The sequence below is a fragment of the Mustela erminea genome, chromosome 12 (genome assembly GCF_009829155.1).
Source record: "Mustela erminea isolate mMusErm1 chromosome 12, mMusErm1.Pri, whole genome shotgun sequence".
Lineage (NCBI taxonomy): Eukaryota > Metazoa > Chordata > Mammalia > Carnivora > Mustelidae > Mustela > Mustela erminea.
The window spans coordinates 23,580,194-23,604,401 of record NC_045625.1 but is presented as its reverse complement, the minus strand read 5'-3'; the positions used below and the strand labels follow the sequence as shown (position 1 = coordinate 23,604,401).

The window sequence follows — 24,208 nt, the reverse complement described above, 5'->3', positions numbered from 1 at the left end:
GGGGAGCTAGGAATACAGCAGCTACTGTCCCAATACATGACATAAGCTGGATAGGAAATAGCTCATTTGTTCCTGGTAGCAACATTAACTGTTCAACTTCAAATTTAGTGTAAACACCCACGGCTACTTCAAATGTCATCAGAAAGCTAGTATAGCACAGTATTTAAAGGAAAAAAAAATTGTGGAAAATCCAAGTTACAGTAGTAAAGACTCCCAATTATTTCAGAACATACCACTAACTTTTGAAAGCTAAGAGGCTGGTATGCTTGATTGATCCACCTAAAGGGTAAATACTCAAGCACCAAATTGATCTGTCAAAAGTTTCTAACTAGGGGCGCCTGGGTAGCTCAGTGGGTTAAGCCTCTGCCTTTGGCTCAGGTCATGGTCTCAGGGTCCTGGGATCGAGCCCCGCATCGGGCTCTCTGCTCAGCAGGGAGCCTGCTTCCCTTCCTCTCTCTCTGCCTGCCTCTCTGCCTACTTGTGATCTCTCTCCCTCTTTCTGTCAAATAAATAAATAAAATCTTTAAAAAAAAAAGTTTCTAACTAAATTTAAAAAGAGCCTTTGGGGCTTTAAAATATAAGGGCTACGCAATCTAATCAGGAATCATCTCCCCTGCCAACAAATAAAAAATAAAACATTTTCGGTAAACTTAAATAGGAAATGCAAGTAAAATGCTAACATTCTTTGGATTTGCTTTCAAATTATATTGTCAATCCTGAAGATGGTTATGAAAATGCCCCCAAGATGCAGCGCATAACTGCCAAGAACCAAAAACGATGACTTGGGAGAATCCTTAAAATATATATATAAATTGTATTGTTTGGACTCAAACTTCAACTATGGTGTGCCTGTATGGACAAGTGTATGTCAGATGATCTTTTAAAAATTTATACATTTAATGTCATGTTGGGTTCCCCACCCCTCTGGTTCCCAAAACTAGAAGCACTAAGTCAATTTTATTACAGATATACTCATAAAATTGAGGGAAAATTGTTGTCAATACCTGTTCTTTCCTGACTCCAATGACTTTCTCGACACAAAGAGAAAGATATTCCTTCTGCCAAATACTGTGATAATTTGAAGAGAAAACAATACTAACCAAGAACAGGAACTGAAGTCTTCTGTTGTTGATAAGAAGCCATGATACTGTTTGCAGTAGAATCAGGACCTAGAACCTAAGTAGAAAGCAGATCAGCAAAGATTATTTTACACTTCTGATGACCGCACATACCAAAGGCCAAGTTTCTACCAGCAGTAAATAGCAAGTCATTTCAAATTATCAAGCACAGTAATTCTCTTCTCCTTTGTGGTTTTTACTTTGCCAGGTGTTCCAGTCTCAATTCAGACCTCCAAATCTCCTTTCTTCCAGAAGACAAGGTAATGATAAGGGGAAAATAAAAAAAGGAAAATCTTAAGGAATATAAGCCATACCCTAAGGGGAGGAGTACAAGAGGTTATAGAACACACAGAGCATCAAAACGCCTTCAAAAGATCTGTGGAAATTTTGATATTAAAACAAATACGTGGCTCAGTGGGTTAAGCCTCTGCCTTCAGCTCAGATCATGATCTCAGGGTCCTGGGATCGTGCCCCGCATCTGGCTCTGGCTCTCTGCTCAGCAGGGAGCCTGCTTCCCCCGCCCCCTCTGCCTGCCTCTCTGCCTGCTTGTGATCTCTCTCTCTGTCAAATAAATAAAATCTTAAAAAACAAAACAAAAAAACCCCAAATACGTGCATGTATCGGGGAGTAGAATGTAAACTGTGCGCACGTGTTCAAGGTAAAACCAGACCCTTCACAGGAATTCCACGTTTGTGTAAGGCTCAGGGGGGCACACGCCAGGCCCTCTGCTTTGTCTTCACTTGGCTCAGCGTGCATACCCTTGGGGACACCTTCTCAGCAGCAATGTCCTGCTCAAAGCACTTTCACATGACTCAGGGGATCCTGCACCTGTGCCATTACCATAATTCACCAACCAAAGCAAACTCATGATTTTCCGGTCATTTTCTCCAGAAGACTGTTAAAGTTGGTGTCTCGGAAATTAATATGATCTTCAGCCATCAAAAAGAATGAAATCTTGCCATCTGCAATAACATGGGTAGAGCTAAAGTATATTATGCTAAGCGAAATAAGTCAGTTAGAGAAAGACAAATACCATATGATCTCACCCATATATGGAATTTAGGAAAGAAAACAGATAAATATATAGGAAGGGGGAAAAGAAAGAAAGGAGCAGGTAATAAGCCATAAGAGACTTACGATAAAGAGCAAACTGAGGGTTGATGGAGAGACGGGGGTGGGGGATGGGCTAGATGGGGGATGGGGATTAAAGGGACACTTGTTATGAGCACTGGGTAAATTATTTAAGTGATGAATCACAAAGTTCTACTCCAGAAGCCAGTACTGCACTGTAGATTAAGTAAAGTTTAAATTAAAAAAATTAAAAATTAAAAAACATATAAAAAGTTTTTTTTTAAATTACTATGATCTGACTAGAAGAGGGTAGGGGAGAGCATGAGGCGGTAGTATAAATTGCTAAGCTTCAAAACCACTACAGTTTTGAAGATGATCACATTTCTTCTATGAAATACCTATTTTAGTAAATTCAAGTATTTGTAGGGTGCTGATTCTCAACTTTTACTTTCAAGGTATGCTAAATGTGCCCACATCTACCCTCTTATCTAACCTTCAGAACACTCCAGTGAAGCATATAGGGAAGTACAGCCCCATCTGTAAATGAGGAAATCAAGGCCCCAGTAAAGCTTATGTGTTTCTAATCAAGGAGTTCAAAACCAGTCTCTCTCCAGGCTCCAAACCCTTCTCTGTGGGTTGTGGTCCCAGTCTGTGATGCTGGGACTGGGAACCTGAGAAAACATTCTGCCTTTTGTCAGCTGCCTCGTTATGCTCGGCCCATAGAGACACCAGAAGAAGAGGACAAGGCTGGAGGAAAAGGGATGTGCTGTTTGCTTTCACTCAATAGTTCTTAACCCTCATAGTAGCCATTCATTTCAGTTTCCTTATTTCTCTACACTTAGAGCCATCGTGCCCCCTCAGAAGTATCAGCACCAGATAGCTGGCACCCCTTCTCAGAGGGTCAAGAACCGGCGCAGTAGGGACCCACCTCTACGCTTCTGAACTACAGTAAGCCTGAACTCTTCCTTGTTCCCTCACAGTTACCAACTCAGCACTCCTTCTCTGTGTTCTCCTTTTGCCTTCTCAGTTCTCCAATACTTGTTCCACCAGTTCCCTATATTAAATTCTTTCAGTTAAAATAATAGCTGTGGTTCTTTTCCTTAAGCATACCTGACACACCAGCCCTTCTAAATCAAAACAGGAACTCTTAACAACAGGCCTGAGGTGTGAGAGACTGAGCAAAGTTCACCCAATAAATAGAAGACAAAACATCAGAATTCTCGACAGGACAAAACTGCCTTAAACATGAGCAGCAAAGCTCCTTGTAACAAGAGTAGAAGCAACAAGTCAGATAATCCATAAAACAATAGGGAAAGCAACTTTCTGGTTTACTTTTTTGTTGTTGTTAAAGATTTTATTTATTTGAGAGGAGAGAGAGAGAGAGAAACAGCACGTGAGTGGAGAAGGGGCAGAGCAGAGGGAGGGAGAGGGTCTCACGCAGACCGTGCTTCCATACCATGACTTCCACACCATGACTCTGAGATCATGACCTGAGCCGAAATCAAAAGTCAGACGCTTAACTGACAGAGCCACCCAGAGGCCCATGTCTGGGTTACTTTAAAAAAACACTGATATGATCCAAAGTCTGCGCAGGGAGGTGAGAGGCCAACTCTGGCCCTGTCTCCCTCTTTCCCCTACTCTAATCTCACTGAAGGCTGGGGCAACAGTTGAACTTGCCCATCTTCTCCACAGCAGCTGTTTCACGTGGAAAGGAGAAACAAAAGCAAACTTAACCTTGGGCAAGGCATACTCAAGTAGAAAATCTTCTTAGTGACAGCTTAAAAATAAGCCTAGGATAATGTAACTATGGCATATCACGTTTTTAAGAACAAGGAAAACTCTGGCTTTGACTTTCAAGAGATCGTGTGAACATTAAGAACCTGTGAAATGGCTTTAAAAAATGCACGTTCTGTCTCTGAGGAAAACTTACAGGTGTAGCTGAATTCTGCTGGTGGGTGAGAGTCCAAATTTCTGGAAGCGACCTTTCCATCAGCTGGAGGGTATCTTCAAAGGCCTTCTGTAATCCCCTTCCTTGCTCATCAAACTCAAAGAGAAAGAGCACCTTTAACATATGGTATACTTCATCTAGAGAGAAGAAATTCAAGAAAGGGGTTAACTTGGGTCCCCAGCTCCATTGCTAGGATCGTAACACAATTTCTTGCCCAAGCAAAAAAATATTTAATATTACACTGCAGCTGCCATCTCCCACATTTTCCTCTGTCTCCCCAAATGCTGGAGTAATTCATAATTCAACCTGTTTACTACAAAAAGGAAAAGGAACACGCTGGGGCTCTAGCAGGAAAGGGTGTCTTCACAGTCCTTTTCCCCAGCTTCAGTACCAATGTCTCCCAGTGGGGCTGGGCAGGGCCCAGTGGAGGAAGGCTTAGCTTCCCAACTGAGGGTGGGTCAGGAACGTGCCCTGAAATGATACTTCCTGCCAAAAGTCTGTCTTTCCCCAAGTTGGGAAAACTGTATCGTAATTATCTGCTAAACTCTGTGCTATCCATTTACCTTTTGGGGGGCAAGAATCATCAGTATTGAGAACACACCTTTCAATTTTTCAGTGCTCTGTACAATTTCACTGAGGGCCTCCAAAAGGGCCAGATCCTCCAGCGGACTCCCTTCTTTGAGGCTATGCTTCTTCCGCTCTGCTTTGCGGCGATTCTTAGATGATCGCCTGTTAGAAGAAATTGGAAAGATGTTATAAAAGGGGCTCTCTTTGCACTGAACAGATTAAAATGAATGTACCAGTTGGCCACCAACTTTCTGGGAACCCAGAGAGTCAATAGATGGTATGTGTATTTGGGGGAAAATGGTGATGAGGTGTTGGGAGTGACAGCTAAAATAAATTTGGGAACGGCAAGTCTTACAGACAGGAAATAATAAGGAAAACCCTAAAAAGTAGTGTCTGGCCTTGAACTTTTAATTAAAATACAGAGGTTATATTTTTGATAATGAGAGCTGGAACAACAGAACCACCAGCTTAAATTTTCTAATGAAAAACAAATCTAAAGTAAAATTTAAATGAGACATAGACACAGCACATTGAAATTTGGATATAATAAAATATATATGGCACCCGCATCTCTCCTGCTCAGAGGTCTTTAATTATGCCACCTGTCTGGGACTCTCGCCCTGGCTCTGAAAAGCCCAGCTTCTTTTTTTTTTTTTTTTTAAGATTTTAATTATTTCTTTGAAAGACAAAGATGACAAGTAGGCGGGGGGGGGGGGGGAGCAGGCTCCCTGCTGAGCAGAGAGAGCCCAATGCGGGGCTCAATCCCAGGACCCAGGGATTATGACCTGAGCAGAAGGCAGAGGCTTTAACCCACTGAGCCACCCAGGAGCCCCTGATAAGCCCAGTTTCTAACTGACTCTCTTGCAGATCACCCCATATAACCTCATAAATCTCTATTCTGAATTCCTAAAGCACAATTCAGTTTGTTTATTTATCTATTTTTATTTTTCAGTTTATCTATTTTTTTTTTAAAGACCTTATCTATTTGTCAGAGAGACACAGAGAAAATGCGCGTGCGCGTGTCCACACACAGCAGGGGGACCAGCAGGTAGAGGGAGAGGGAGAAGCAGTCTCCTTCTGAACAGGGAGTCTGATGCAGGGCTCGATCCCAGGACTCTGAGATCATGACCCGAGCTGAAAGCAGACACTTAACCGACTGAGTCACCCAGGCCTCCCATCATGATTCAGTTTAAATATACTATGTCTTGCATTGTTTTATGCTTCCCAAGGATGACTATAAGCTCTTATAACCCACATCTCCTTAAAAATTTTGGTAACATCCACTACAACTAGCATATGGGTTTTCTGACTGAATGCTACACTGCATAAGCATGATGACTTATTTTATATTAATAATCTCTCCTAATCCTGACTTTCAACTGAAGATGCCTGATACCGTTTTCCTTTATAAACTTTTAATTTTTTAAGTGCCCACATAATCTGGTCACCTAATATTTGTTAAATGAATGAAATCAGATGTCATAAAAATTTAGTGCCAGCGTAGGGGCCTTGTGGGTACAGACAAACACACAGTCCACAAAGCTGCAGTAGAAAAACATTTCAACACCAAGTCGAATTCCTTAGGTATGTGGGGAAAGCCCCTGCACACCAAATCCTGGCCCTGAGAACTGTCCGGATGAGAAACTGACCTCCGTCCTTGCACTCTGTCCACACACCCAGGGCCTCATCAATGTGCTACGTAAATGTGATACATACGCAGATATCCTGGAGTTGCTGTGGGAATATCTGCTACTCGTGTCACCGCCACTCATGACACTGCTAGTTTCAGAGAAGAGGTCTGACTCTTGGCCCTGGGGCAGCTCATTATCTAGAAAAGAAGAACCAGATACAGAATGAAAACTCCCCGCGGATGTAGCTTTACCTTCAATAGGGTAAGTGGACTATAGTTCACCAGGGCATAGCTGAGGATGGGTGAAAATTATTAGAAAGTCGATCTCAAAGTGAAATGAGATAATATTAAATACAGTTACTACTACCATACACCAGCACACCAGTACCAAGGTTATTTTTCCTTTTCTTTTCTTTCTGAAAGCAAAGGAACCTTTGGAGGTGAGGACACTCGTTCTGCTCCGCTTGGTGTAGGGCATGTGTGGCAGAGCTCTTTCCATTCATGCTTGGTCCTGCCCCCAGCCCTCCCCAACACACACAAACACAGCCATATACAGTCCCCAAGGGGTTTCATGAAGGACTTAAACATCCCCCAGCACAGTAATCACCGTGCAGGAGGCACAACAAGCAGCTAAGACAAAGTATGATATGTCCCCACCATGCCCAACTGCCAATGTCTTCATGTAGACACTCACCCAGATTCACCTGCTGTGCCCGCTCCTTGAGATCTCGAACCACCAATAAACGGTTTTTATGGCGATTGAATGTGGCTGTCTGAGAGTCCAGAAGTGCCATATAATTCTTCTGGGCTGGGGGTGCGGATGGAAAATATTTTGAGCAAGATGTTTAAGTAAAAGAGAAAAACACTCAAGTAAGGCAGTGAGGGAGTATGAATTTAAAAAAAAAGAAACAGATTACTAGGTTTTCCAAGATTTTTTTTTCCTTAATGAGAATTAACCTACATTGTTTTAGGAGAATGAAATACACATTGAAATTTCAAATTTCAGAGTTGATCAACATCATCCTAGAACATCCTCTAGCACTAAATTAGTAATATCACCTGAACAAAAGACTCAGTACCCAAGAGCAGACTAGCAAAGAAAAGGAGTATACAGGAAGCTGTTAACAAAAACAGGACAGTCACTGAGATGTTTCTGAAACACAGGTATTAGGCCTATGCAAAACATAGGTATTAGGCCTATACAAATGAAGAGTCAGCAATTTTCTAGAACTCATTAGGGGAGAAAATCCAAGCAAGAGACAGCTAGATGGACGGCTGGAGGGTCAGGATGGATGCTTTCAGTAACGTAACTAAGCGAATGTTATGAAAAGAATTCTCCTACGGTGTTAATGAGGATGGGAGAGGGGGAGGCAGGCTGGGTAAGCGTGTGAGCACATGTACACATCAGAAAGGCCTGATCCTACTCACAGGGTGGACTGTGCTAAAAAAGGCAGAGCTTAAAACCAACCACCACTGCTGGAAATTTCTGTAAGCCAAACTGATGTCTTTCTTTTCCACTTTGCTTTTAATGAGTCATAGTGATCACCCCAGTGTTCCAGAACTGGTAAAACTCACCTGGTTCAATATATAAATATATATTCCACTTAGATTTACCAACTGTAAACATTTTCCTTCCTGTTTCTCTCCATACACACATACACAACTATTATTTTTGTGGAACCTTTTGAGAGTAGGTTGCACATATGATCCTTCCTTCTTAAACACTTCAGAACATCTCTCTTAAGAATAAGGGCATTGGGGCACCTGGGTGGCTCAGTGAGTTGGGTTGCGCACTTCCGCTTAGGTCATGATCCCAGAGTCCTGGAATCGAGCCCTGCATCGGGCTCTGCTCAGCAAGGAGCCTGCTTCCCCCCTCCTCTCTCTCTGCCTGCCTCTCTGCCTACTTGTGATCTCTCCCTGCCAAATAAATAAAATCTTTAAAAAAAAAAAAAAAGAACAAGGACATTATTATGATCTCATTGGTCGTGGGATCAAGCCCTGTGTTGGACTTCACACTCAACATGGAGTCTGCTTAAGATTAGAGAATCTATCTTGCTCTGCTCCTCTGCTCCTTTCCCAACTCTCCAATGAATAAATCATTTAAAAAAAAAAAAAGGATATTATCTAACATAAGCATAATATGTAAGAAATTGGCCACTAACAGAATACTGTATTATCTAATATCTAGTTCATATTCAAGTTTACCAATTACTCCCAAATATAGATTTTTTTTTCTTTTTTATAAGGATTTATTTATTTATTTATTTGACAGAAAGATCACAAGTAGACAGAGAAGCAGGCAGAGAAAGCGAGAAGCAGGCTCCCCGTTGAGCAGAGAGCCCGACATGGGACTCGATCCCAGGACCCTGAGATCATGACCCGAGCCGAAGGCAGCGGCTTAACCCACTGAGCCACCCAGGCGCCCCCCAAATATAGATTTTTTTTAAAAAGATTTTATTTATTTGACAGAGAGAGAGAGAGAGAGAGAGAGAGTGTGTGTGTGTGTGTGTGTGTGTGTGTGTGCATGCACACATAAGCATTGGGAGCAGAGGGAGAGGGAGAAGCAGACTCCTTGCTGAGCAGGGAGCCCAAGGTGGGGCTCAATCCCAGGACCCTGAAATCATGACCTGAGCCGAAGGCAGATGCTTGACTAAGCCGCCTAGGCATCCCTACAAATAAAAAGATTCTTTTTTTTTTTTGTCAGAGAGAGAGAGAGTGTGAACACAGGCAGACAGAATGGCAGGCAGAGGCAGAGGGAGAAGCAGACTCCCTGCCGAGCAAGGAGCCCGATGTGGGACTCGATCCCAGAACGCTGGGATCATGACCTGAGCCGAAGGCAGCTGCTTAACCAACTGAGCCACCCAGGCGTCCCCAAATAAAAAGATTCTTAACCGTATCTTATCACATTTTTAACATTCAAGTATCTTACATACTACCATTTGACAGTTAGCATATTTAAAAATTCTAATCAGAATTAAGTGTTACACCCAGTGGAAAACTCTGATCAACTCTATGATTAAAGGATGTAATAACAAGCAGTATCCTTCACTCGCACTTCCCCACCTCTACACTTCCAAATGTAGAATTCCGAGATGCAACCCTTACCTTCTAAAATGGAAGGCTTTATGTTGGTTTCTATTATATCTGGTCTGTTATATTTGTAAACCTAAAAGGAAAAAGACAGTAGTTTTACGCAGGAAAACGCCATGTCACTGGAGAGGTAAGACATTTGGAAGGAAATGGATGACTTTCGGAGGTCACCAGGTTATTTTCAAGCTGCAAGGTAGCTAATGAGCATTTAAGTCATTTCGGTAAAAACCAGTAATATTTCACATTTAAAAAACTAATTCCAAACATTAAGAATCAATTCTTTAAATGGTTTTAAAAACACTGCTTATCCTTAGAGCAGGAGCCTAAACTATTCTGACTTAATTTTGCTAGCCTCTGAAGACAAGGGATTCAGCTGACCTTTCTACCCTGCACTCTCACTCTGCTAAGCACCTAACACAGGGAGGATTTTAAAGGTTTTCCTACCAGTCTCAGAGCTTCTTCCCAGGCAGCTCCTTCTAGTAATAAGAGCACAGCTTCTTCATAATCCTGACAAGGAAACAGCAAGGCAGATAACAGATGAACGGGGCAAGCGTGTCAGATGCCACCATGATAAATGGTACCACTGCCTACGGAGTGGCCTTCTTTGCCCGCCAGCCCCCCTCTTATGGTCCCAGTTCCTAGAATCAGGTCTGGCCTCCAGTCCCTACTCAGTAAACAGTGATGCAAAAGACAATGGGTGGTGGGTAAAGATAGATTCTGGAAATAACCACAGAACACATGGCATCATCTCCCTATGTCCCTGAGCATTGAAACCACCAGCGAGGTCTGAGAGAAATGCCCACCGCCCCAGCTATACTACCCTGTTCAATTTGACAGGTTTAAGGGCTTTTAAACTTTTCTTTCTGCTCTTCGTTTTCTTTTCCACCCTCCAACTTTTATTTTGAAACACTTCAAACCTCCAGGAAACTGAAAGATGAGAGCAATAAACATGAGTGTAATAAACACCTGCATATCCTAAGTCTTCAAACATTTTTGATGCTTGTGGCCTTACCAGTAAAAATTTTTGAGCATGTACTACAGTATGTAATTACTTAATGTACATATAAGGCATATAAAACAAAGCATTTCTATAGGTACAAATCGTGTTTATCTTTTTACTACTGAAGTACAGTTGACATACAATGTTAGCGGTTTCAGGCTTACGACACAGCACTCTGACAGTTCTACACATTACTCCGCGCTCCCCATGGTGAGTACAGTCCCATCCGTCACCACACACCATGATTCCAGTATTACTGACTATGCTCCCCAAGCTGTACTTCTCATCTCCGTGACTTAATTACTTTATAACCAGAAGTTTGTGAAACTGGAAGTATGTGAAACAAAACACATTTTATGTTTTTTAAAGGGGATGCAGAGAGCTGAAACCAAGAATCAGACACTTAACCAACTATGCGACCTAGGTGCCCCTGGATTTCACCATTTTAAAATGTGTTTTGTGGCTTGCCTGGGTGGCTCAGTCAGTTAAGTGTCTGACTTTTGGTTTCCACTCAGGTCATGATCTCAGGGTTGTGAGATCGAGCCCAACATCAGGCTCTGCATTCAGCATGGAAACTGCTTAAGATTCTCTCTTTTTCAGGGTGCCTGGGTGGCTCAATTGGTTGAGTCTCTGCCTTCGGCTCAGGTCGTGAACTCAGGGTCCTGGGTTCGAGCCCTGCATTGGGCTCTCTGCTCAGTGGGGAGCCTGCCTTCCCACCTGCCTCTCTGCCTACTTGTGAACTCTGTCAAATAAATAAATAAAATCTGGGGCACCTGGGTGGCTCAGTGGGTTAAAGCCTCTGCCTTCGGCTCAGGTCATGATCCCAGGGTCCTGGGATCAAGCCCCATGTCAGGCTCTCTGCTCAGCAGGGAGCCTGCTTCCTCCTCTCTCTCTCTCTGCCTGCCTCTCTGCCTACTCGTAATCTCTGTCTGTCAAATAAATAAATAAAATCTAAAAAATAAATAAATAAATAAAATCTTAAAAAAAAAAAAAAGATTCTCTTTCTCTCCCTCTATACCTCCCTGCTACATTTTCTCCCTCTCTCCCCACCCTCTCAAATAAATAAATAAATTTAAAAAAAAAAGTGAGATACATAAAACAACTGACTGGGTTTCCTCCAGTAGTCATGGTTATTAAAAAAGGTGGGGATGGGTATGCATTAGATTAAAAGAGACTAAGATACAAAATGCAATACATGACCCTAAATTGGAACCTACTTTGGATCATCCTACTATAAATTATAAATAATTTGGAACCACTGAGGGAACTAGAATTTTAATTTTTACATAAATTAAAATGTATTTACCTGGAAAGATGAAGACCATAAACACTTAAAGCAAATTTATTAAGAGCACAGTCTAACTTCGTTTTGGTTAACCATGCGAGAGAGAGAGACAGAGAAAGACAGAGGGAGAGCGCGCAAGCACGCGCACACGCACGCGTGTGTGTGTGTTGTGCGCACACGCATATGAAGAGCACTACAGGAAGAATTAGAAAATGGAAGGGATGACTAGCAAACTCTTGAGTGGTAGGAATGACATGCTTTGTTTTCTTATTACTTTCAGCATTTTAAAGAATCTACAATATATACATACTACTTTAAATTATTTTTAATTAAAAATATTAAATAGAAGTAAGCATTTTCTTCCCAGGCCCTAGTGCATATGGGGACATAGCAGGGTATGTGCTATTTGACCCACAGAGAAAGAAAGAGGGTGGGGGGGGATGGCTGTTCTACCAAAATGACAATCACATGACATACAAGGACTCTGAAGTGTATAATTTGTGGCATTTATTGTGTTCACAATACTATGTGACCACCAACCTTTTTAAATTCACCTGATAAAAAAACACCCCCATTTCCCACTCCATTCCTCCCCTGATAACCTCTGATGTTCCCTTTCTTTGGGTTTGCCTACTCAGGACATATTATACAACAGAAATCATACAACAGGGGCGCCTGGGTGGCTCAGTGGTTTAAGCCTCTGCCTTCAGCTCAGGTCATGATCTCAGGGTCCTGGGATCGAGCCCCACATCGGGCTCTCTGCTCAGCGGGGAGCCTGCTTCCCCCTCTCTCTCTGCCTGCCTTCTGCCTACTTGTGATCTCTCTCTATCAAATAAATAAATAAAAATCTTTAATAAAAAAAAAAGAGAAATCATACAACAGGTGACATTCTGTGTTTGGCTTTTTTCACTTAGCATAATGTCTTCAAGATTTATCTAAATTGTATTATGTATCAGTTCTCTGTTCCATTTTTTAAAATTAATTTTTCTGATTATAGTATAACGCACATAACATAAAATTTATCATTTTAACCATTTTTTTTAAAATGTCCAGTGGCATTAAGTAAATTCAAATTGTTGTGAAACCATCACCACCATCGTCTCCCGGACATTTTTCACGTTACAAAATTAACTCTATACCTGTGAAACAGTAACTTCCTATGTTCTCCCTCAATCTCTGGCAACCACCTTTCTACTTCCTGTCTCTATGATTCTGACCACTCTAGGTACCTCACAGAAGCCGAATCCTGCCATACTAGTCCTTTTACATCTGGTTTATTTCACTTAGCACAATGTTTTCAAGGTTTATTCAAATTAAAGCATCCATCAGTTTTACATTCCATTTTATGACTTCATTTATTCATTTGAGACAGAGAAAGTAAAAGAAGGGAGAAAGGCAGAGAGAGAGGGAGAAGCAGACTCCGCACTGAGCAGGAAGCCCAATGCAGGGCTCAATCCCAGGACCCCGGGATCATGACCCGAGCCAATGACAGACGCTTAACTGACTGAGCCACCCAGGTGCCCCGTATGTTGAACTTTTTAAGGAACCATCAAACCATTTCCCATAGGGGCTGTGCCATTTTACATTTCCAGCAGCAATGTATGAGTGTTCCTATTTCTCCACATCCTTGCCAAGTTTTCATTTTTTTTTCTTTTTTTTTTTTCTAAAGATTTTATTTATTTATTTGACAGACAGAGATCACAAGCAGGCAGAGAGGCAGGCGGAGAGAAAGGAGGAAGCAGTCTCCCTGCTGAGCAGAGAGCCCGATGCGGGGCTCGATCCCAGGACCCTGGGACCATGACCTGAGCTGAAGGCAGAGGCTTAAACCACTGAGCCACCCTGGTGCCCCAGTTTTCATTTTTTTTTTTTATTAAAGCTATTCTAGGGCACCTGGGTGGCTCAGTTAAGCATCTGCCTTCGGCTCAGGTCACAATCCCAGGGTCCTGGGATCGAGGCCTGCACTGGGCTCTCTTCTCTGAGGGAAGCCTGCTTCTCCCTCACCCACTCCCCCTGCTTGTATTCCCTCTCTTGCTATCTCTTGCTGTGTCAAATAAATCAAACCTATAAATAAATAAGTAAGTAACTAAATAAATAAAACTATTCTACTGGGTACTGTGGTTTTGATTTGCATTTCCTTAATGAACAATGAAGCTAAACAACTTTTCATGTGCTGTTGGTTATTTGTATGTTTTCTTTAAAGAAATAGCTATTTAATTCTTTTGACCATTTTAAAAATGGGTTGTTTTGTCTTGTTGTTAAGTTATAAAATTTCTTGACATTTTCTGGATATAGTAAGTAAGCTATAAACCAGTACCACTCATGGACAAATACAAAAATCCTTTAGAAAATTTTAGCAAACTGAACGCATCAATTATGAAAAAGGATAATACATTATGACCAAGATAGGTTTAACCTAAGGACTGCAAGACTGGTTTAATATTCAGAAATCAATGCATTTCATCCTAGCACTGGTCTAAAATGAAATACCTTAGTGTGAAAAATGCATTTGACAAAATTCAATACCTCTTCTTGATAAAAAATCTGGGAACCTAGAAGGGAATTTCCTCAACATAAGAGTGCAAGGATTGGTAACTTCTTTTCAGTAACAGGCTAGATAGCAAATATTTTAGGCTTTGTAGTCAGACCATCACTGTCACGCTCCTCAACTCTGAGGTTATAGGTATAAAAACAGCCACAGAAAATATGTAAGTGTGGCCATGTTTCAATAAAACTGTATAAAAACAGGTGGCTAGCTAGATTCCTAGACTAGTTTGCCAACCCCAATAGCACTACCAAGTTCTCACATCTATTAAAAAAACAATAGCATGGGGCATCTGGGTGGCTCAGTTGGTTAAGAATCTGCCTTCAGCTCAGGTCATGGTCCCAGGGTCCTGGGATCGAGCCCCACTGAGCAGGGAGCCTGTTCTCTTTCTCTCCTCCCTGCTCAGATCCTCGCTCTCTCTCTCTCTCAAATAAATATGTAAAATCTTAAAAAATAAAAAAAAAAATAAAAAAGCAAACATCACATTTAATGATGAAAGACTGAATTTCCACCCGAATACCAGAAAAAGGCAAAGATGTCCACCAACCCTTACCACTTCTATTCAACACAATACTGGAAGTCCTAGCTAATATAGTAAGGCTAGAAAAAAATATGAAGGCATACCAATTGAAAAGATATAAAACAGTCTTTAGTCAAAGAAACCATGCTCATTAATATAGAAAATCCTAGAGAATTTACCTCCAACAATCCTAGAACTACTAAGTAAGTTCAGCAAGATTGTAGGATAAAAGGCCAATTTAAAAACAAAACAAAATTCATTTCTATTTACTAGCAACAAAAAAATTGGGATGTGGAAAAATAAATACTAGTCAAATACTAGTCAGAATTACTGTAAAACTCCTTTGCCATACCGTATCACCACATCACTAAAGCTTCTTTATCGAATTTCCCTACACTTACTACATCGTGGCAGGCTTCCAACAAAAAATTACACGAAGAACAAAAACCCTTTGAAAAGCTAGAACAAGCGCCAGAATAAGACTAACACGTGCAGGGATACTGAAATTACAAGCTCAAGAATTTAAAATAAGTATGATTACACCTGAAACTAATATCCTACCATATGTGAATTATGTTTCAATTAGAAAAAGAAAAAAAAAGAGGCATGATTAATATGCTCAAAGCTCTAATGGAAACAGCAGACAACATGCTAGAACAGATGGGTAATGCAAGCAAAGAGATGGAAACTCTAAGAAAGAATCAAAAAGAAATGTTAGAAAACAAAAGCATTATGTGAGCAAAAGAAGCCAGACTCAGAAACCACATACCAGATGGTTCCATTTATATAAAATCCTAGAAAAAGCAAAACTGTAGTGACAAAAAGGACATCAGTGGTTGGTAAGAGCTGAGAGTAGAAGGAGAAGACTCACTGCAAAGGGGACGTGGGGAACATTTTGGGGTGTTACAAATGTTCTATGAGCATGGTTGTAGCAGCATTTGTCAAAACTCATCCAACTGTCCATTTAAAATTGTTAATTGTATTATAAGTAAAGTATACCCAATTAAAAATATACAAATTATGAACATATAAATTAAATATATATATGAATTAATCTTCATTTGTATAGAAAAAAAGGATGGTGGCCTCTTCTCCATTTAATTAACCATCTTAGATGATGTATTGTTCTACCCTAGCCTTGTTACTGTGCATTATTTTATTCATTGATGTTTTTGGTTCAATCACCCAATGTAATTTCTTGCGTGTAATTTTAGTGATCTTCTTTCACTCACCCTGGTTACATCGAAGACATTCAAGTATTTTAAAAGCACAGTTATGTTATACAAATGTGCCTCCTAGTAACAACTGTGAAAAACACTCTCTAATCAAAGGCTAAAACTCTAGAAGGCAGTAATCCCTGGTGTCAACTGTGTATTTATGTCCTATTAGTCTGTGGCGGGTGTCGATGCATAGTTTTTGTTGTTGTTGTTGTTTTTATGATTTATTTATTTTAAAGGGAGAACGAGTGGGGAAGGGGTAGAGGGAGAGAGAAAATCTCAAGCAGACTCCCCACTGAGCATGGAGCCTGACGCAGGGCTCAATCGCATAACCCTGAGCCAATGACCTGAGCTGAAATCGAGAGTCGGACACCCAACTGATTGAGTTACCCAGAAGCCCCATTTCAGTGCATAGCTTTATTTTCATAATAAACTCTACAATTCTGTCCAGAGCTGGTAAAGGTACTCGTCTTTATAATCTGCTGGAAAATTGGAACGTATCAAGCTGCCTGAGTAAAAGGCCCTTCTAACAGGGAGAATGATTCTAAAAGCCAAAAAAAATCTGAAATCTAATCCCTTTGTTTAAGAATGGTCCTTTCTCACTGTTTCTACCTCACAAGTTAATACAAAAAGCACAACTCCCTTGAGATTTAATTTAGTACTTTCTACCAAGGTCAAACCACTAGTGCCTATTGTGGTAGAATTCTTTGGTATTCTACCTTACAGAACTTATTGTTTACAGAACTAATTATTTAGAAATAAGTTAAATTTAGATGTGTAAGTCAGGTCAGCAAGAGAGAAGATCTGCAGAGCTAATACTGTCTCAGGACTTCCGAATTACCCCAAGTTCTTCTTAATTTTCATGATCAGTTACGTACAACTGGGAAGACCTTGTTTGTTGACTGGGTGGCTGAAGGGAGGAAATGAGGTTACCTGGGCATACTGTTCCAAGACTGTGGCTGCGTCACTGTGCTTCCTCTGCTCAACCAGCTTTCCTGCAAAGATAATAAACATTTGACCATAGCTGGCTTGCTAACAACAGGATTACCAAAACACTCAAGCTGAAATGGCTTTGGGGGTTTTGTTTTGTTTTGTTTTTTTAAGATTTATTTGTTTATTTGAGAGAGAGAGAGAGAGAGAAAGAAAGCGAGCACCCATGTGGCCACACAAGTGGGAGAAGCAGAGGGGGAGAGAGAGAATCTCCAACTAACTCCAGGCCAAGCACAGAGCCTGACACGGGGCTCCATCTCACGACCCTGAGACCACAACCTGAGCCCAAACCAAGAGTCGGGTCCCCAAGTGACTATCCACCCAGAAACCCCTGGAGGTACTTTTTAAATAAAAACAGACCCCTACAAACTGGATATTGAGCTCTTGTGTACGTTCAAGCAGAACGGCTTTAAAACAGCATTTTCCAAAGTGTTCCCTAAGACTGTTCTGTAGGATAATAAAAGGCAAAACCAAAAAACCATTCTTGGGTCCATGTAAGTTTGTGAAACAGTGGGCATAACAATGCTCAACAGATTCCTTTGCTGAAATGTTTCATTAATATATCTTCATTACGCATCAAACTATATACTTTGTGAATTTCTATCAGGAAACAGGAATACTATGGAGTTCTCTTAAATGGCAGTTACAATCTAAATTTAGCACGGAATGTGAAAACCATGTACGGTCAAAATTAGCCAAGAGAACAGGCTTATAAAGGCACACACAGGACCTAGCATCCCCAGCTCATCCATTTCTTCCTCAAAATGGAAGAGGCTGCTGTTCTCCGGTTGAGCACTAAGATGAAGGTACCTGGCTTAGGGGTCATGCAGCATCTTTAGACCCTGGAATCACTCAGCAAGCTGAAATAATCCTGCTTCGAGAAACACGGAACCTGAAGCTGACGACAGCCGGCAGACTCCTGTCTGCCATCTTACGCAATCTCCAGCGCATTGTCTCCCTGACAAAAACAGGTAGTATCACCTCCACAATCTCAACAGCTACCTTTCTTTTCCTATATAAACTGCCCAAGTTAAAGTGCACATGAAGTGACTCTGCCTTATACCATTTCTCAACAATCTCTGACCACCACCTTTCCTACCACTTTTGCTAAGCACCGGGGAGAACTGGGTGTGCACCATACGGCATGACAAACAGTGAGCTAAGAGTTACAGAGAGTGTATGACAAGATAATGGGCCCTAAGAACAGAGCTGGAAGATATAACCTACCAGAACATAAGCTGCTAAAGCAGAAGTAACAATGGAGCCAGAATAAATACCTAAAAGGCCTAACATAGGGAATTCTCAGAAACTGAAGAGTTCACCATGGAAATGAAGAGGGCTTACAGAAGAGTGTACAGACCTAATAACCAGAAAATACCAGACAAAGAAAAGTGGTAACCTCATACATTTTTATGACCCATATAAAAAGGAAGAATGCAAAGGGCTAAGGAGGACACATACATACATCTCACAGGATTTAACTGGGAATTTTTTTCAGGACTGCATTTTTTGGGAAACCATAACAATATTTTTAAAACTCTTAAAGAGCAAGGGGAGAATATACCAAGCATACCTGAGAAGACAGGGCACCTATTCACCTCTTCTCCCAAGCAGTCCTTTAGCTCTCCTCCCTCTTAAAGAATCAGACTCTGGCACAGGCCCACCTCTGGTTCAGACAATCCCCAGACCTAACACAACACAGGTAAACTGCCTTTGCTTTCAGAACGCTTATACCTCTGGCCTTTTCTTTCACCTCATTTCTCATAAATGCTATTACGATTCCCAACTATCTACTCTCTACACCTGAATGGCCCCATCCCAAAACTCATGTTTACCTTCTCATAGGGCACATGGCCGCACAGCGACTCTGTACTATGATGTAAGTTTGGGCAAATGAGATGGAACACAATGTGCCGCACAGCGACTCTGTACTATGATGTAAGTTTGGGCAAATGAGATGGAACACAAGTAACAGTGTAACTTCAAGGTCATTTCTAACTTCAAGTGTTCTCCTAAGCCTCTAGCTTCTTCCCCTTCCTAAGGCCTGGAATATGGGTATGGAGAAAATCCAGCTACAACCATCTGCTTGAGATGACAGAGCCACAAAACAGAAGGACTTCTCAGTCCTTATGTGAAAGACAGAAGCTTTCATTATCATGCCACTGTATTTGGGGACTCTCACTGTAGCAGTGTAACCTTTACTTTAAACGACTCTAAATTATCCAGCTAATTTTTATTAGTTAATATGAGACTATCTCAAGGCATGCTATCCTAAATTTACTTGCAAAATTGCCAAAGAAAGGAAAAAACAAAAACACTTTAGGGAGAGTTCTCCTTTGACAGAACCTAAAAAACCACGTTTACCTGCCAGAGTTCTGCCGAGGCCAGCCAGCTGGTCTTTGGTCAAGTTAAGCTGGGCTGCCATGCAGAGAGCTTGCTGCCAGCTGCCACTCGCCAGAAAGGCATCGAGAGCTTTCTCATGAGCACCGCAGCGGGCAAACACAAGCCCAGCCGGCTCATAGAGGCGCTCCTGTGTCAGGTGTTGCCCGTAAGCAATGCTGATATCCTGTAGCAAGAGGAGAAGGGAGGCTTGGTGAGGAAAGGCAACAGTCACTTCTTAACCCCAGTGCAGGCTGCCTCAGTCACTACATTTAAAAGTCTCTCGAATTACTCAGAAATACCCTGTGGTTAATCAGTGAATTCCATCAGCCTTCCATTCAAAACCTTACTGAGGATGTGCCCTGTACTCACACAACAAATAATTACTGAGTACTGTTCAGGGCACTGGGAATCACAGAGCAACGCAAAAAATAAAAACAAACAGTTAAAACCCAAACAGTAACAAGAATCACCACCAAGTTCCTGCTCTTGTGGCAACACTTATAAACACAACATGACCTGGGGCATAGTGATAAAGGGACAGGGAGCGAGGGAGTGCTACTTCCGAGGGCTGTGAGGAGAAGAGCCATGTGAAGGGTCACAGGAGGGTAATCCAGGCCGAGAGCTGCAGAAAGCACCATGGCCACCTGGCAGAATGTGTACGGAACACACGAGAGAACAACAAGAAGGCTGGTGTGAGCGGAGAAGGGAGAGCACGGGAGGGAGGAAGAGACAGAGAAAATGAGAGCAAAGAGGCTGCCACTGTCTAAATTCTCTGTCCCCAGGCTCAAGGTCAGGCAGGGCCACAGAGAGGAATACAAGACAAAGCCCCTGCCTTTAAGCAGCCCAGGGCCTGTGGGGAAAACAAATGAGTGCAGCACCAGTTGGTTACCTGCCGCCTCTGAGCTGAGAAGGTGATCTGGGAGCTCAGTGAGGCATCTTGCCCAGGAACAGTTTTCTGGCAGAGGACACCCGAGAATTCAAAGACAAGTGGGGCTAAAGCAAGGGGCAAGGAGAAGCCTATTAGAGGCAGCTGGTGCTAAGGAAGCAGGCAGGCGCCAGAACACAGAGACACGGAGAACTGCGGAGGGCGGGGAGGGTGGCAGTGATGAGTTGTGGTTACGGCACAGGCTCCGGGGCCAGAGAGCCTCGGCTCCACATCCCAGGATTCACACACGAGCTCCCAAGGCAAGTTGTTTCCTCATCTGTTTACCTGATCAGGTTGTCATAAGAATCACAGAATATACTAAGCAAATACCTGGCATATTAAAAAAACTACACAGATGTCTGTTTAAACAAATAACCAAACTGGATCCCTTTCTCCTAAACGACAAGAGAAAGATCTACACTCTGGACGCTTCAGGACGATCAGTCACTTGACAGCAAGGCTGGGCTAGAGCAAGGGGTGGGAGGGAAGCAGGGAACCCCAGGCAGAAGCTGCCATGGTATTCATAATGAGGAATGGCGGACAACGCCTAGCTTTCCAGCCTGGACACTTTCTTCAGAACAGGAGCAGGTCAGGGCCATTCTCCCAGATAAGAGCTCAGGACGAGGTGACTTCATCTGAAGATAAGGTCAAGACTTATCTTAGACTTATCTCAGACTTCATCTGAGGTCAAGAACGGCATTACGGACTCAGGGTCCTTACCCCTAACCAGCACAAAGTCAGAAGAGCCTCATTTTGGCACCACTCACCTTGTACTGTTGAGAGTCTGACGGATAGAACTTCAGAGCTTCCTTATACAAGTTTTTATCTTTTATTAAGTTTAAGCATTCTGGGAAGTACTCGGATCCTGAGGAATAAGATTCATACATACACAAGTTTAAGACTTTGGAAGTGTAATGGATTTCATTTTTACCAGTGGTCCCTACATGAAATCAACAAGGGACCTTTTTAAGACCCACAGAGTCAGAGTGTCAGAATCCAGGAATTGTAATTTTAGCAAAGCACCCCAGCAGACAAGAGGTATGAGAAGCACAGGCTGAGATCAGAGTTCCATGTAAAAGGATGCTTTATACACCATCGCTGATAAATGACTGTCCAACCTTCCATTTGCTCAACCTCCTTCACCATAATCAGTCGGGGAGCTCATCAACCATTCAGACACTGGAGTCCCAGCCCATCCCAGCTCAACCAGATTCTCCAAAGCAGCTGAATAATACCCAGGCAATTTCTTATCCCCATCTTAGCTCTTGGAGAGAACCACACCTGCTGAAGTCAGAAACTCCAGCATGGGACAAGGATGCGGTGAGGCGGAACAACAGGCACCATGCTCATCCTATTCTGTCACTATGATGTACACCTGCGTCCTTCTGGGAACAGCCAGTGCACATGGCCACTCACTCCAGACAAGCTACGTTTCCCTCGAGTGTTGGCAAATAAGGCAAGAAGCACATTATCACACAATTTTCATTCTGAGATACTGAAATGAAGTTAGGAGGTGATCATCCTTAACCCAAAAAGGATCTGCTCTATTTTGTTTTAGTTGGGGAGCTCCTCCAGTTCATTAAAAGCCACTTGCTTTGTCTTCAGCTTTTCACATCATCTGATAAAAGAAAGTGCACATATCTGCTAAAATTTTTAGGAGTGGAAACTGAAATCAATCTATGTCTAAACTAACACTTTAATTTATACCCTGCCTAGCTCCAAAGATGACCTGAAGCAGAAATAAACATACTAATTCTCACACTTACCACATTTACTGAGGTGGCCAATGGCTTTTTCATAGCGTTTCAGGTATTTATCTATGGTGAACCGCTGATAATTAGTTTCCATTTTCTTAAGTGTATTAAGAAATGGAAGATATTCTTTGGGATCCTAAAAAACAAAAAAACAAAAAACACCAATAGGAGATCTTTATTGCTTATGAATACATTTACTTATAACAATGCAAATAAGTTATAACAATCAATAAACCCAAAGATATATAATTTTTTAAATACATACCATATTAGTGTATTAATTACATATTGTATAAATATACAAAATGAAACAACATATAACAAGTTTTGGCAAAAATGCTTTAACGTATAGGTGTTGTTTTCATTGAGAATGATGATGACGATCTGTGCAATCTCACGAAACCACTTATCTCAGAGGCTAACAAGGAAGACAAGGTCATTCTAGAAGATACTCAACAAATGTATCCAAGTTTCTCCAGAAGTGCAAGACACTGTGCTTGAAGCTGTTTGCATGACATTGCATGTCCTTCCTCTGCAAGTCTTTTCCAAAAGATTTTACTAATTCTTGAGAGAGAGAAAGAGAGAGAGAGAGAACACACGTGTGCGTGAGCACATGTATGTGCAGGGAGCAAGGCAAGAGGGAGAGAGAGAAACCCAAGCAGACTCTGTGCTGAGGGCGGATCCTGACCCAGAGCTCAATCCCAGGACCCTGAGATCATATCCTGAGCTGGAATCAAGAGTCGGATAATTACCAAAAAAAAAAAAAAAAAAAAAAAAGAGTCGGATAATTAAACGCTGAGCCACCCAGGTGTCCCTCCCTCCAGCAAGTTTTAAAACAAAGGTAAAATTGTAGTGAGTTGAAGATAAAACTCTAAGGGGGCGCCTGAGTGGCTGAGTGGTAGTTAAAGCCTCTGCCTTCGGCTCAGGTCATGATCTCAGGGTCCTGGGATCAAACCCCTGCATCGGGCTCTCTGCTCAGCAGGGAGCCTAATTCCCCCCTCTCTCTGCCTGCCTCTCGGTCTACTTGAGATCTCTCTGTCAAATTAAAAAAAAAAAAAAAAAAAAAAATCTTAAAAAAAAAAAAAAAAATAAAAAAATCTAAGGCCCTGCCAACCAAGATTTTATCAGCACTGATTGTCTGCAGTTCTGTGCCATGCTCCAGAAACCGTTTTCTTTCAAAAGAATAGATGCTCCCTGTTCTTAATGCAATTTCACTGGACAAACAGGATAAGTACCTAAGAACAATCTAGAAAAAAAAAGAAAACCCAAAAGAAAAAATAATAAAGTACTCAGGCATTTAATATAGAGAACTACAGGCCAAAGTGTTCAAACAATATACATTTAGTAAGAATTCGCTGATAACCAAGCTTGCTTACTCTCAGGAGACCCACCACCTAGCGGAGCTAGAATGATACACAGGGGTGGGCGCTGGTGCAGTGGAAGCACAAATGTGGCCCAGCTCCTTCAGTCCCTGCGGGGCAAGGAGGCAGGGAGGCAAGAACGGAGACAAGTGAGAATTAGCCTGGTGAATGCAGAGGGAAAGAGTGGTGAAGGGAAGCGGAAGTAATGCTACCTGCTGCGGTGTGTGGTGTGCGGTGGCAGGGGCGGCAGCGAGGGGCGGCAAAAGCACTGCCTCCCCTCTACAGGCTGAGAAAAAGGAACATCAAGAGAAGAGCACAGATGGATACACAGAGACCAGATCCTGGGGGAGAGGGCTAAGCAATATGATGGCTTCTGAACTTTATCTTAGGGCCAATGGAGAGCCCATGAAGGATTTTAAGGAAAAGAATGAAGGCTCACCATTTGGCTTTTGGAAAGATCACTCTGGCAAGATCAAGGAGAGGGATGACAGGATGAAGCAGAAGCTGAAGACCCAGACCAGACTAGGGGCACCCAAACTCTCTTACCGCAGCATGCTACAGTGGGACGAGAGGCCCCAAACCTTCCTATTCTCTGTGTTCCCGCTTTCCAGCCACATAACAAGAACCGGCTGGGAACACAAATCATCTGCAGTGTTTCCTTTACAAGAGGCAAGTTCGTTCACACATATGACCATAATCTTAAAAATAACCAAGTAACTTTATTTCACTCATTCCACCTGGCATTCAAAACACTTTGATCAGCCCTGAACTGTGACAGAGAACGGGGCTTGGAAGCAGGTGCCCCGGG

General features: G+C 42.1%; 1 protein-coding gene across 3 annotated transcripts in view; it reads right to left on the bottom strand.

Annotated features, from left to right (window-relative positions):
• ELP1 (elongator complex protein 1) overlaps positions 1 to 24,208 on the bottom strand; it is a 60,473-nt gene that overhangs the window by 3,998 nt on the left and 32,267 nt on the right. For 2 of the 3 annotated variants that reach the window (XM_032307536.1, XM_032307534.1), the window contains 11 exons: positions 22,052 to 22,175; positions 21,053 to 21,150; positions 19,343 to 19,544; positions 16,922 to 16,983; positions 9,869 to 9,931; positions 9,440 to 9,500; positions 7,029 to 7,142; positions 6,421 to 6,532; positions 4,739 to 4,866; positions 4,120 to 4,274; positions 1,101 to 1,176 (listed from right to left, as the gene is read on the bottom strand). In XM_032307536.1, the coding sequence (XP_032163427.1) occupies positions 1,101 to 1,176; positions 4,120 to 4,274; positions 4,739 to 4,866; positions 6,421 to 6,532; positions 7,029 to 7,142; positions 9,440 to 9,500; positions 9,869 to 9,931; positions 16,922 to 16,983; positions 19,343 to 19,544; positions 21,053 to 21,150; positions 22,052 to 22,175 (1,195 nt within the window). The remainder of the gene's footprint in view (positions 1 to 1,100; positions 1,177 to 4,119; positions 4,275 to 4,738; positions 4,867 to 6,420; positions 6,533 to 7,028; positions 7,143 to 9,439; positions 9,501 to 9,868; positions 9,932 to 16,921; positions 16,984 to 19,342; positions 19,545 to 21,052; positions 21,151 to 22,051; positions 22,176 to 24,208) is intronic. The other variant, XM_032307535.1, reaches the window with a different exon arrangement.